This window comes from Theropithecus gelada, chromosome 14 (assembly GCF_003255815.1).
Source record: "Theropithecus gelada isolate Dixy chromosome 14, Tgel_1.0, whole genome shotgun sequence".
NCBI lineage: Eukaryota > Metazoa > Chordata > Mammalia > Primates > Cercopithecidae > Theropithecus > Theropithecus gelada.
Genome location: NC_037682.1, coordinates 61,810,523 through 61,821,996, shown reverse-complemented (window position 1 = coordinate 61,821,996; position 11,474 = coordinate 61,810,523). Strand labels below are relative to the sequence as shown.

Here is an 11,474-nt window from a genome sequence, read left to right as displayed (position 1 = left end):
AAAATTGCCAAGGATGGGAAGAGCTATACTTAAGGGTGGAGCAATAAAGACACACCAGCAAAGAGGCAGAGAGGAACTGGAATAATAGAAATACAGAGAAAAACTGGTGAGGGCAATGTTATCAAAGAAAGTTCAGTAGTGAGCCTGGTGGAATTCATAAGGGTGGAGTAGATAATACTAAAGGTGATGATGACCGTGGTACTGCTTGGGATGTTGTGAATGTTAGTGAAGCTGAAGAATTAGTAACCAGAAATATCCATTTATTTTCAGCTCAATCCCCGAGGAATGTCAGCCCAATATTCACGCAGTCTTCAATTCATGCCGCTGTCCAACATTACTCAGTTTAGCCCCATGTTCTATCTCACCAGCTTTCCTGGATTGGAAGCCATCAAACACTGGATTTTCATCCCCTTTTTCTTTATGTACATGGTGGCCATCTCAGGCAATTGTTTCATTCTGATCATTATTAAGACCAGCCCTCGTCTGCACACACCCATGTACTATCTACTGTCCTTGCTGGCCCTCACTGACCTGGGGCTGTGTGTGTCCACCTTGCCCACCACTATGGGGATCTTCTGGTTTAACTCCCATCATATCTACTTTGGAGCATGTCAAATCCAGATGTTCTGCATCCACTCATTTTCCTTCATGGAGTCCTCGGTGCTCCTCATCATGTCCTTTGACCGCTTTGTGGCCATCTGCCACCCTCTGAGGTATTCGGTCATTATCACTGACCAGCAAGTGGTCAGGGCAGGCCTGATTGTCATTTTCCGGGGACCTGTGGCCACTATCCCTATTGTCCTCCTCCTGAAGGCTTTTCCCTACTGTGGATCTGTGGTCCTCTCCCACTCGTTTTGCCTGCACCAGGAAGTGATACAGCTAGCCTGCACAGATACCACCTTCAATAACCTGTATGGACTGATGGTAGTAGTTTTCACTGTGATGCTGGACCTGGTGCTCATCGCACTGTCCTATGGACTCATCCTGCACACAGTAGCAGGCCTGGCCTCCCAGGAGGACCAGCACCGTGCCTTTCAGACATGCACTGCTCATCTCTGTGCTGTGCTAGTATTCTTTGTGCCCATGATGGGGCTGTCCCTGGTGCACCGTTTTGGGAAGCATGCCCCACCTGCTTTTCATCTTCTTATGGCCAATGTCTACCTTTTTGTGCCTCCCATGCTTAACCCAATCATATACAGTATTAAGACCAAGGAGATCCGCCGTGTCATTATAAAGTTCCTAAGTCTTAAAAAGGCCAGTTCTGAGTCCTGGGGCTAAAACTGCCCCGGGTGCCTATAAGAAGGCCCCAAATTGGACTGAAAATTTGAGTATGTATTATTGAGTTATTATTGAGGCCCCAAATTGGACTGAAAATTTGAATATTGAGTATGTATTATAGTACCCCATGCTCTCAAAGTTTTTTGCTCGCATCCTAAATAAAGTATGGGCAAATTTATTTCTTCAGCTGTGGCTTAAAAAAAAAAAACTGACTTTCTCTTGCTTAAATTTGAATGATTCCTCCTACATCTGAGAACTGGCATTTTTAGTAGCATCAAAGCTATCCAGAAAGCAGCTTTGTTGAAGACCATCATCAATGTAACTAAAACTAAAATGAAACTAAATAAAAACTAAAAAGAACAATAAGTAACAGAGCACCCAGAAGAAAGCCTGGCAGAGACCAGGTAAATGCCATTTGCTCTAACTCACCTCCAGAAATACACCTCCTTCAATGGTTCCTTGGGACTGCTTCCATCTTCTCTACCTGGCCAAGTTTCTTCTCATCTTTTTCTAGGCTGATCAGCAGTAACTTTCAGACCCCCAAGTCACATCAGAAACCTCAGAACTCCTGCATTCTTCCTCAACACCTGGTTCAAGCAACACCCACCGCCACCCCCACCTCCCCAAATTTCTGAGGTTCTGCTCTCTCCTGACCATATTCCTCTAGAAGAAGAGACTTTGACCCTATCCTTGACTCCTCTCATCCCCGATTTTACCTTACAACCTCAAGTCCAACATTAAGCTAAAGTCAGTATTTACTTTTAGGTGCTTTAGTTGTGTGATATTGAACAATGACATGTAATGTGAGAAAGCTTCAGCCAAGGAAACTCTCACAAACATATTGAAGTCACAAGCCCATTGCTCAGGAGGAAATAAACTTTACATTGGCTGATCAGCCTGTCCCTACGAGTGACTAAATGCAATCCTTGCAGGAGTCTCAGCTTTGAAGTTGCTTCCTCAAGGACGTTTTCACAGATAGCTCCTCCCTTTCCAATAGTGGAGCACCAAATATTCCATCAGTTTCCTTCCACCGTGCCCTGCGTGACATTTGTCACACAGTAATGTCCTGTTTATGAAGGTGTGTGCATGTGTCTATTAGAACAACTAAATAAAGATCCTTGGAGAAATTATGCATGTCTTGCACACCAGTAAATCTATATAAATACAATGCCTAGCACATGCTATATACTCAATAAATATTAAATGTATGTGTGGACATATAGATACATAAAGTGGGATCCAGAGCTAACAGAAGTTCTCTTCTTGTCTCGAGGAACTCCTCCTCTTCACATTCAGAAGCCCAAGAAGACACCTTTCTGCTGGCATCCATCAAGATGTTGTCTTCATTGTCCCAGTTCTACTTTACTCAGGCCCTCTGGATCCTCCCACCCATTCTCCTACAGGTTAAAATTACCATGAGGCCAGGCACAGTGACTTATGCTGTAATCCCAGCACTTTGGGAGGCCAAGGTGGGAGGATTGCTGAAGGCCAGGAGTTTGAGACCAAACTGGACAACACAGGAAGACACTGCCCCTATCAAAAATATATACATATATTTATATTATAAATATTTTATGTATTAACATAACATATATGTGTGTGTATATACACATGAATACCTATATACATGTATATATAGGTATATATGAGTGTGTGTGTGCATACATATATCTACATATATATATGTGCACACACACTCACATACTCTTATATATTATGACCAGGAGATACTTCCTGAAAGTTGTTCTTCAAAGTTCTGGGGAATGAGAAAGCTTGTACATAAACCATCACTTCTCCTGTCTGATCAGGTCCACAAAAAATGTGCTAAGTTGTTTAATTAACTAAACTCTACATTTCTTAGCATGGATTTAGCAGTATAGAAGTTCCTGGGCCCTGAATAGTGATATCCCTGCCTCCACAATAAGGCAGACTTTCCTGCCTCTATGTTCCAGGCTCTGCCTCCTCTCTCCCCAACTCCTCCCCTCCTCTTTATTTCTTTTTTTTTAGCCTGCGGCTGAGGTGGGAAGAGTGCTTGAGCCCAGGGGGTTGAGGCTGTAGTGAGCCATAATCACGCCACTGCCTGGGTGACCAAGTGAGACCCCATTTCAAAGATAAAAAGGAAAAGAAACAAAATTTCAAAGTGAAATTTAAAAAATAACCAAACAAGAGCTATTTATGACAAACGCACAGCTAATATCATACTTAATGGGCAAAAACTGGAAGCATTCCTTTTGAAAACTGGCACAAGGCAGGGATGCCCTCTCTCACCACTCCTATTCAACATAGTGTTGGAAGTTCTGGCTAGGGCAATCAGTCAAGAGAAAGAAATAAAGGGTATTCAGTTAGGAAAAGAAGAAGTCAAATTGTCCCTGTTTGCAGATGACATGATTGTATATTTAGAAAACCCCATTGTCTCAGCCCAAAATCTCCTTAAGCTGATAAGCAACTTCAGCAAAGTCTCAGGATACAAAATCAATGTGCAAAAATCACAAGCATTCTCATACATCAGTAACAGACAAACAGCCAAATCATGAATGAACTTCCATTCACAACAGATTCAAAGAGAATAAAATACCTAGGAATCCAACTTACAAGGGATGTAAAGGACCTCTTCAAGGAGAACTACAAACCACTGCTCAGTGAAATAAAAGAGGACACAAACAAATGGAAGAACATACCATGCTCATGGATAGGAAGAATCAATATTGTGAAAATGGCCATACTGCGCAAGGTAATTTATATATTCAATGCCATCCCCATCAAGCTACCAATGAGGTTCTTCACAGAATTGGAGAAAACTGCTTTAAAGTTCATATGGAACCAAAAAAGACCCCACATTGCCAAGATAATCCTAAGTCAAAAGAACAAAGCTGGAGGTATCATGCTACCTGACTTCAAACTATACTATAAGGTTACAGTAACCAAAACAGCATGGTACTGGTACCAAACCAGAGATATAGACCAATGGAACAGAACAGAGCCCTCAGAAATAATACCACATATCTGCAGCCATCTGATCTTTGACAAACCTGACAAAAACAAGAAATGGGGAAAGGATTCCCTATTTAATAAATGGTGCTGGGATAATTGGCTAGCCATAAGTAGAAAGCTGAAACTGGATCCTTTCCTTACTCTTTATACAAAAATTAATTCAAGATGGATTAGAGACTTAAATATTAGACCTAAAACCATAAAAACCCTAGAAGAAAACCTAGGTAATACCATTCACGACATAGGCATGGGCAAGGACTTCATGTCTAAAACACCAAAAGCAACGGCAACAAAAGCCAAAATTGACAAATGGGATCTCATTAAACTAAAGAGCTTCTGCACAGCAAAAGAAACTACCATCAGAGTGAACAGGCAACCTACAGAATGGGAGAAAATTTTTGCAATCTACTCATCTGACAAAGGGCTAATATCCAGAACCTATAAAGAACTCAATCAAATTTACAAGAAAAAATCAAACAACCCCATCAAAAAGTAGGCAAAGGATATGAACAGACAGTTCTCAAAAGAAGACATTCATACAGCCAACAGATAAATGAAAGAATGCTCATCATCACTGGCCATCAGAGAAATGCAAATCAAAACCACAATGAGATACCATCTCACAGCAGTTAGAATGGCAATCATTAAAAAATCAGGAAACAACAGGTGCTGGAGAAAATGTGGAGAAATAGGAACACTTTTACACTGTTGGTGGGACTGTAAACTAGTTCAACCATTGTGGAAAACAGTATGGCAATTCCTCAAGGATCTAGAACTAGAAATATCATTTGACCCAGCTATCTCATTACTGGGGATATACCCAAAGGATTATAAGTCATGCTGCTATAAAGACACATGCATATGTATGTCTATTGCAGCACTATTCACAATAGCAAAGACTTGGAATCAACCCAAATGTCCATCAGTGACAGACTGGATTAAGAAAATGTGGCACATATACACCATGGAATACTATGCAGCCATAAAAAAGGATGAGTTTGTGTCCTTTGTAGGGACATGAATGCAGCTGGAAACCATCATTCTCAACAAACTATCGCAAGAACAGAAAACCAAATACCGCATGTTCTCACTCATAGGTGGGAACTGAACAATGAGATCATTTGGACACAGGAAGGGGAGCATCACACACCAGGTCCTATTGTGGGGAGGGGGTAGGGGGAGGGATAGCATTAGGAGATATACCTAATGTAAATGATGAGTTATTGGGTGCAGCACACCAACATGGCACATATATACATATGTAACAAACCTGTGCGTTGTTCACATGTACCCTAGAACTTAAAGTATATATATAAAAAAAAAGAACCAAACGCTAAAAATGTGTATGTATGTTTGCGTGGTTTCTTGTGTATGTTTGTATGTATGTGTGGGTGCTGTCAGAATCTCAGGCTTGGGAAACCCTCTGGAACCCAGCAGTTTCTCCAGCCTTACAAGCTGGCACTCCTTAAACATAGGCTCCATTCTAAACTTTAATTTACATCCACATAGTAGGCCATATTACTCAATAGCAATTCTGGGACTTAGAATATTCTTCTACATGTTGAGAGGAAATTTCTATTCTATAGATTTCATTTGGCAGAATGGGGTATAAAAAATGAAGGATTTGGATTAGATTAGCATTGAAGTTCCATTTTGCCTCTTATTAACAAATAGACCACTGACATCTAAATTTCATTCTTTTCAAATTAGGAAATACATATAGGTAATAACATATTTGAAAACTTCCTACCTTACCAAAATTTAAAATGCAAATTAACATGTTTTAATTCGTTACTAAACGAATATTAAAGAAAAGAGTTAACAATCAATATCTGTGCGTTAAGAATGTGGTAAAAGATGTATTTTCACACACTGGAATGAAAACGTGATTTAATTTGCCTTTCAGAAAAAAATAAAATACATCAAAAGACTTGAAAATATTCACACTCTGTGTCTCAGAAATGCCACTTCTAAAAATCTGTCCTAAATAAAGGATAAATTAAAAATTTAGGATGTAAGCTACTTGTGGCAAAATATTTTTCCTGTTTGCTCACAGTTCTAAATCCAGCTCCTAAGTCAATGATCAATAAATATGTGTTGAACTATTTAATAAGTGAATATTATAATTTAATTGTGTTATTGTCCATAATTTTAAGAATGTAAGCACACAAAATGTCTAGAACAAAAATGTTACACAAATCAAAGCATATTCATTTGATGCACTATTTATTATTAAAATGACATTTAAATGCTTAGGAAACTGTTAGCAAAATATTAAATGAAAAAGAAGCAAAATTATGTACAGAACAATCACTATGTAAAAGGTTATAAATATTTGTATCAAAAGAAAAACAGCTGTGATATATCTTATTTTCTATATGTATTTCTCTAACTTTGCCTTATACCAATTTTCTGAAGAAGATATTTCAGTTTTATAACCTAAAAAGAGCATTTTACAATGACTATAAAAGGTTATATATTATGCTGAAGATGACCGTGAAGATGATAATTGTGATCATGATAAATGCTAATATTTATTAAGCATTTAAGTCACGGTAGAGAGTGCTGAGTACTTTTTTATTTTTATTATTTTTCATTATTTCATTTAATTTTCTCACCAAACCTGTAAAGTAGGGACGTATTATTATTTTCAATGTTTTAAAATTAGGAAACTGAGGTTCAGAGAGGAAAGGAACTTTCCTTAGTTAAATCACTAACATAAGTCAGAACTGAAATTCAATATCAAGCATGTCTGATTTTCTTAAACCTTTATGCTGGACCTCCTCTCCAAACAGGGCCACTCAATTCAGGGCTGTGTTTTCCATGTTATACTGAAGGAAGTCCCATCACCTGGCTTCTCCCTAACTTTTTTGTTCTCTTTCCTAGAATATATTATCTATTTTTCCATTTAGTATCAGGAAAAGATAGCAACAGAAAACAGTAACATAAAATTATTGTATTAAATCCTTTTTAAATAGACTTGACTTTAAGAGTTATAGGTTCACAGGAAAACTCAGTAGAAGGTACTGAGTACCTTCTATTTTGCATATAATAGTTTTTTAAGCATATATTATAATCTAGGTATTATTCTAAGGGCATAATACACTATAAGTCACTTTATCTTGACAATAACCTTATGAAATGGGTACTACTAGATTACCCATTTTACAGATAAGTACACTGAGGCTGAGAGACAAAATATCTTGCCCAGTATTATACCAAGGTTGACAGTTCTCTCTGACTGTGGTGCTTGTAGTTTTAACTATGCTCCACTGATTCAACAACAACAATAAACAAAATAAATAAATAAATAAATAAAATCAGCCAAAGCTATACATATTCCTGCTAATGACAGTATCTGCTTTAAACGGTCTGGTCCATTCCTCAGCACAAGCCTATATTCCTGCAGGCAAAAATCTTTACAACTATCCCCTGTTATTTAATATCCACAAGCCTCTGTAAGCCTTTGAAATTGATACTGTATCTGTAAAACACAGATGGCTCATGTAATTGAAGTTCACATAATTTTATGTCTTTGTTTGTGACAACTCTGAGCCTTTGTACATGTTTCCCCCTCTATCTAAAGTGTTCCCTATTTTGAATGACAGTGCAGACATGAGTAAGGAAAGCTTGCTAAATATTTGTATTACCTGGGAAGTCTGTTTTTGCTTCATCAAGGAAAGTTTTTTCACATGAACCTCCTGCAGAAGACAATGCTTTCTGAAAGATAGACTTTGTGTCTTATTATTAATGCTTGCATTCAAATATCTGACCCAAAGCTTGTGATCTTTACATATTTGCTCAGTGAATGACGGTGAACCTGGTTGTAAAGACACACTCAAGGGGAGTTTTGTCTGGGAAAAGAAAAGAAAGACAAAAAAAGAGAACTGAGAAGCACCCAATAAATTTTCTTACAAAGTTGGCAGCTGAGGAAAGAAGAGAGTGAAAGATCATCTGGCTCACTGAAATCCCTCTTAGGGGTGCTCATGGTTCACGAAATTTCCATTTAAGATAACTGGGCATCTCAAATGCTTTGATCTAAGAGGATGCTAATCCCTCTTTGGCATTCATCAAGCCTGCCTCCATCTAGGGAGACTCCTTTGAGGGCCAAAGACCTAAGGGAGAGAGACAGTTTTATAAGTGCCAGTGCAGCCAGTGTAGAATGGCATCCCCAGAAGAGGCTTAATATCATCGAGTTAAGTAAATAAATAGATGGCATTAATTAAAACAGTGCAGAATGCGGAGAAGGAGTTTAGACTGCTTGTGAAGGCAGTGGATAATTAAGGGGCAACCAAGTCCAGGCAGTACAGAGAGGCTAGACCATCCAGCAGGAGACTGGTGTCCAGTTATAGCAGAAGCCATTGTGCTAACTGCCCTGTTAACCTTCAAACACATTGCCACCTTCCCCAGAGTGAATAGGCCTCTTGAAATTGATGATGCCCTCTCTATCAAGTGTCAACTTGAGCTTCTCTACATTCCTGCTGATGGGCTTCCCAGGCCTGGAGTGGGCTCACCAGTTGATCTCACTGCCCATTTTTGTAGGATACCTTGTGGCCCTTGTGGGTGATGCCACCATCTTGCATCTGGAACTGACCCTTCCCTCCACCAGCCTATGTACTAATTCCTGGCCATCCTGGCTTGTGCATGTCCACACTGCCCTCTGTGCTGGGTGTGCTGTGGTTTGATGCTCGCACAGTGAACCTGGTGCCCTGTGTTCTGCAGCAGCATTTCCTCCACTCCTTCTTCATGGAGTCAGCCATGCGCTTTACTATGGCTCTGGACCTCCTAGTGGCCATCTGATTCCCACTGTGCTATGCATCTGGGCTCACAGGTCCCCGCGTAGCATTGATTGGGGTTGTGCTGAGCGTGCGATGTGCTGCCGTCACTGCTGCACCTTCATTGCACCTATTAAAATTTGACTACTGTCGACCTGGGGCACTCTCCCATGCTTACTGTCTTCACCAAGACATGATCCTCCTGGCCTGCTCTGACACACATTTCAACAGACTCTATGGGCTGTGCATCATTATGCTGGCCATGGGCTCTGATGTTCTTTTTATCCTACTCTCCTACACTGTCACCCTCTGCACTATGCTGGCCATCGTCTTTGCAGGGGAGCAGCTGAAGGCCCTCAACACTTGTGTCTCCCACATCCTGGCTGTGTTCTATTTCTACGTGCCTGTGTTAGGCTTGTCCATTGTCCACAGGCTTGGGCGCCACGCCTCACCCTTGGTGCACATCCTCATGGGCACTGTCTCTGTGCTCTTCCCACCCTTGATGAACCCTGTTATCAACAGCATCAAGACCCAGCAGATTCGTAGGGCCATTCTCAAGGTGATTTCACTGGGGAAGATAAAATGACAAATTGGGGATGGACCACAGCAATTCAAAATAAGGAATTAGTTAATAACTCTTTCTAGAACCCTCTTACCACAAAGCAATTTTTATTTACTTCTTTTCATGTGACCAGTTGATTACACATTGTGAACTGACTCTACTGTTAAAATAAAGTTGATACTCATTACTTCTCATGTATATATGTGTAAATATGTCATCACTGTTTTCTTACATGAAAAATAATTAGATTTTACATAAATGTTTGCAAGTTCAAAGATGCTGTTTTATTTTTATGAATACATAATAGGAGTACATAATTTTATAAGGCATATGTGATATTTTGATACAAGTATACAATGTGTAATGATCAAATCAGGGTAACTGGGATATCTATCACCTCAAGCATTTATCATTTCTTTGTGACAGGAACATTACAATTCTACTTTTTGTTATTTCAAAATATGCAATAAATTATAACTGCAGTTGCCCTGTTGTACTAAACAACACTAACTTCATTTTTTATTTCTCCATCCTAACTTTATTTTTGTACCCATAACCAAACCTTCTCTATATTCCCCTTTCAGATTCTGGTAACCATCATTCTACTCTCTATCTCCATGAGTTCAATTTTTTTTTAAATTTTTTTTTAATCTCCCACATATGAGTAAGAACATGTGATATTCCTGATTCTGTGCAAGGCCTAGTTCACTTAAACAATGTCCTCTACTTCCATCTATGTTGTTTCAAGTGACAGGATTTCATTATTTCTTATGGCTGAATAATATTTCATTATGTATATGCACCACATTTTATTTATTCATTCATGTGTCGATGGACCCTTAGGTTGATTCTATACCTTGGCTATTGTGAATACTGCTGCAAAAAACATGAAAATGTAGATATCTCTTTGATAGACTGATTTATTTTCTTTTGGATATGTACCCAACAGTAGGATCACTGGATTAAATAGTAGTTCTATTTTTAGGTTTTTGAGGAACCTCCATACTGTTCTCCATTGTGGCTATAGAGATTTATGCTCCCATTAAGAGTGTATGGGGTTTCTTTATCCACATCCTCACCAACACTCATTATAGCCTGTCTTTTTTTTTTTTTTTTTCATCTTTTATTTTAGATTCAGCGGGTCATGTGCAGGTTTGTTACGTGGGCAAACTGCATGTTTTTTTTTTTAAATTTATTTATTATTATTAAACTTTAAGTTGTAGGGTACATGTGCATAACGTGCAGGTTTGTTACATATGTATACTTGTGCCATGTTGGTGTGCTGCACCCATCAACTCATCATTTACATCAGGTATAACTCCCAATGCAATCCCTCCCCCCTCCCCCCTCCCCATGATAGGCCCCGGTGTCTGATGTTCCCCTTCCTGAGTCCAAGTGATCCCATTGTTCAGTTTCCACCTATGAGTGAAAACATGCGGTGTTTGGTTTTCTGTTCTTGTGATAGTTTGCTAAGAATGATGGTTTCCAGCTGCATCCATGTCCCTACAAAGGACACAAACTCATCCTTTTTTATGGCTGCATAGTATCCATGGTGTATATGTGCCACATTTTCTTAATCCAATCTGTCACTGATGGACATTTGGGTTGATTCCAAGTCTTTGCTATTGTGAATAGTGCTGCAATAAACATACGTGTGCATGTGTCTTTATAGCAGCATAATTTATAATCCTTTGGGTATATACCCAGTAATGGGATGGCTGGTTCATATGGTACATCTAGTTCTAGATCCTTGAGGAATCGCCATACTGTTTTCCATAATGGTTGAACTAGTTTACAATCCCACCAACAGTGTAAAAGTGTTCCTATTTCTCCACATCCTCTCCAGCACCTGTTGTTTCCTGACTTTT

At 39.2% G+C, this 11,474-nt stretch overlaps 1 protein-coding gene and 1 pseudogene across 1 annotated transcript; both read left to right on the top strand.

Moving 5' to 3' along the window:
- The first annotated feature begins 269 nt into the window (after nt 1-269).
- LOC112607190 (olfactory receptor 51M1) lies at nt 270-1,313 on the top strand. Its single transcript, XM_025358298.1, has one exon. The coding sequence runs from the start codon at nt 286-288 to the stop codon at nt 1,276-1,278; it is 993 nt and encodes a 330-aa protein (XP_025214083.1). The 5' UTR covers nt 270-285; the 3' UTR covers nt 1,279-1,313.
- Nucleotides 1,314-8,705: 7,392 nt separating this feature from the next.
- Nucleotides 8,706-9,630, top strand: LOC112605900 (annotated as a pseudogene).
- The last annotated feature ends 1,844 nt before the right edge of the window (nt 9,631-11,474 follow it).

Bases quoted from the DNA above. Each gene is read 5' to 3' on its own strand.
- LOC112607190 (XM_025358298.1), top strand. From the start codon at position 286: ATGTCAGCCCAATATTCACGCAGTCTTCAATTCATGCCGCTGTCCAAC.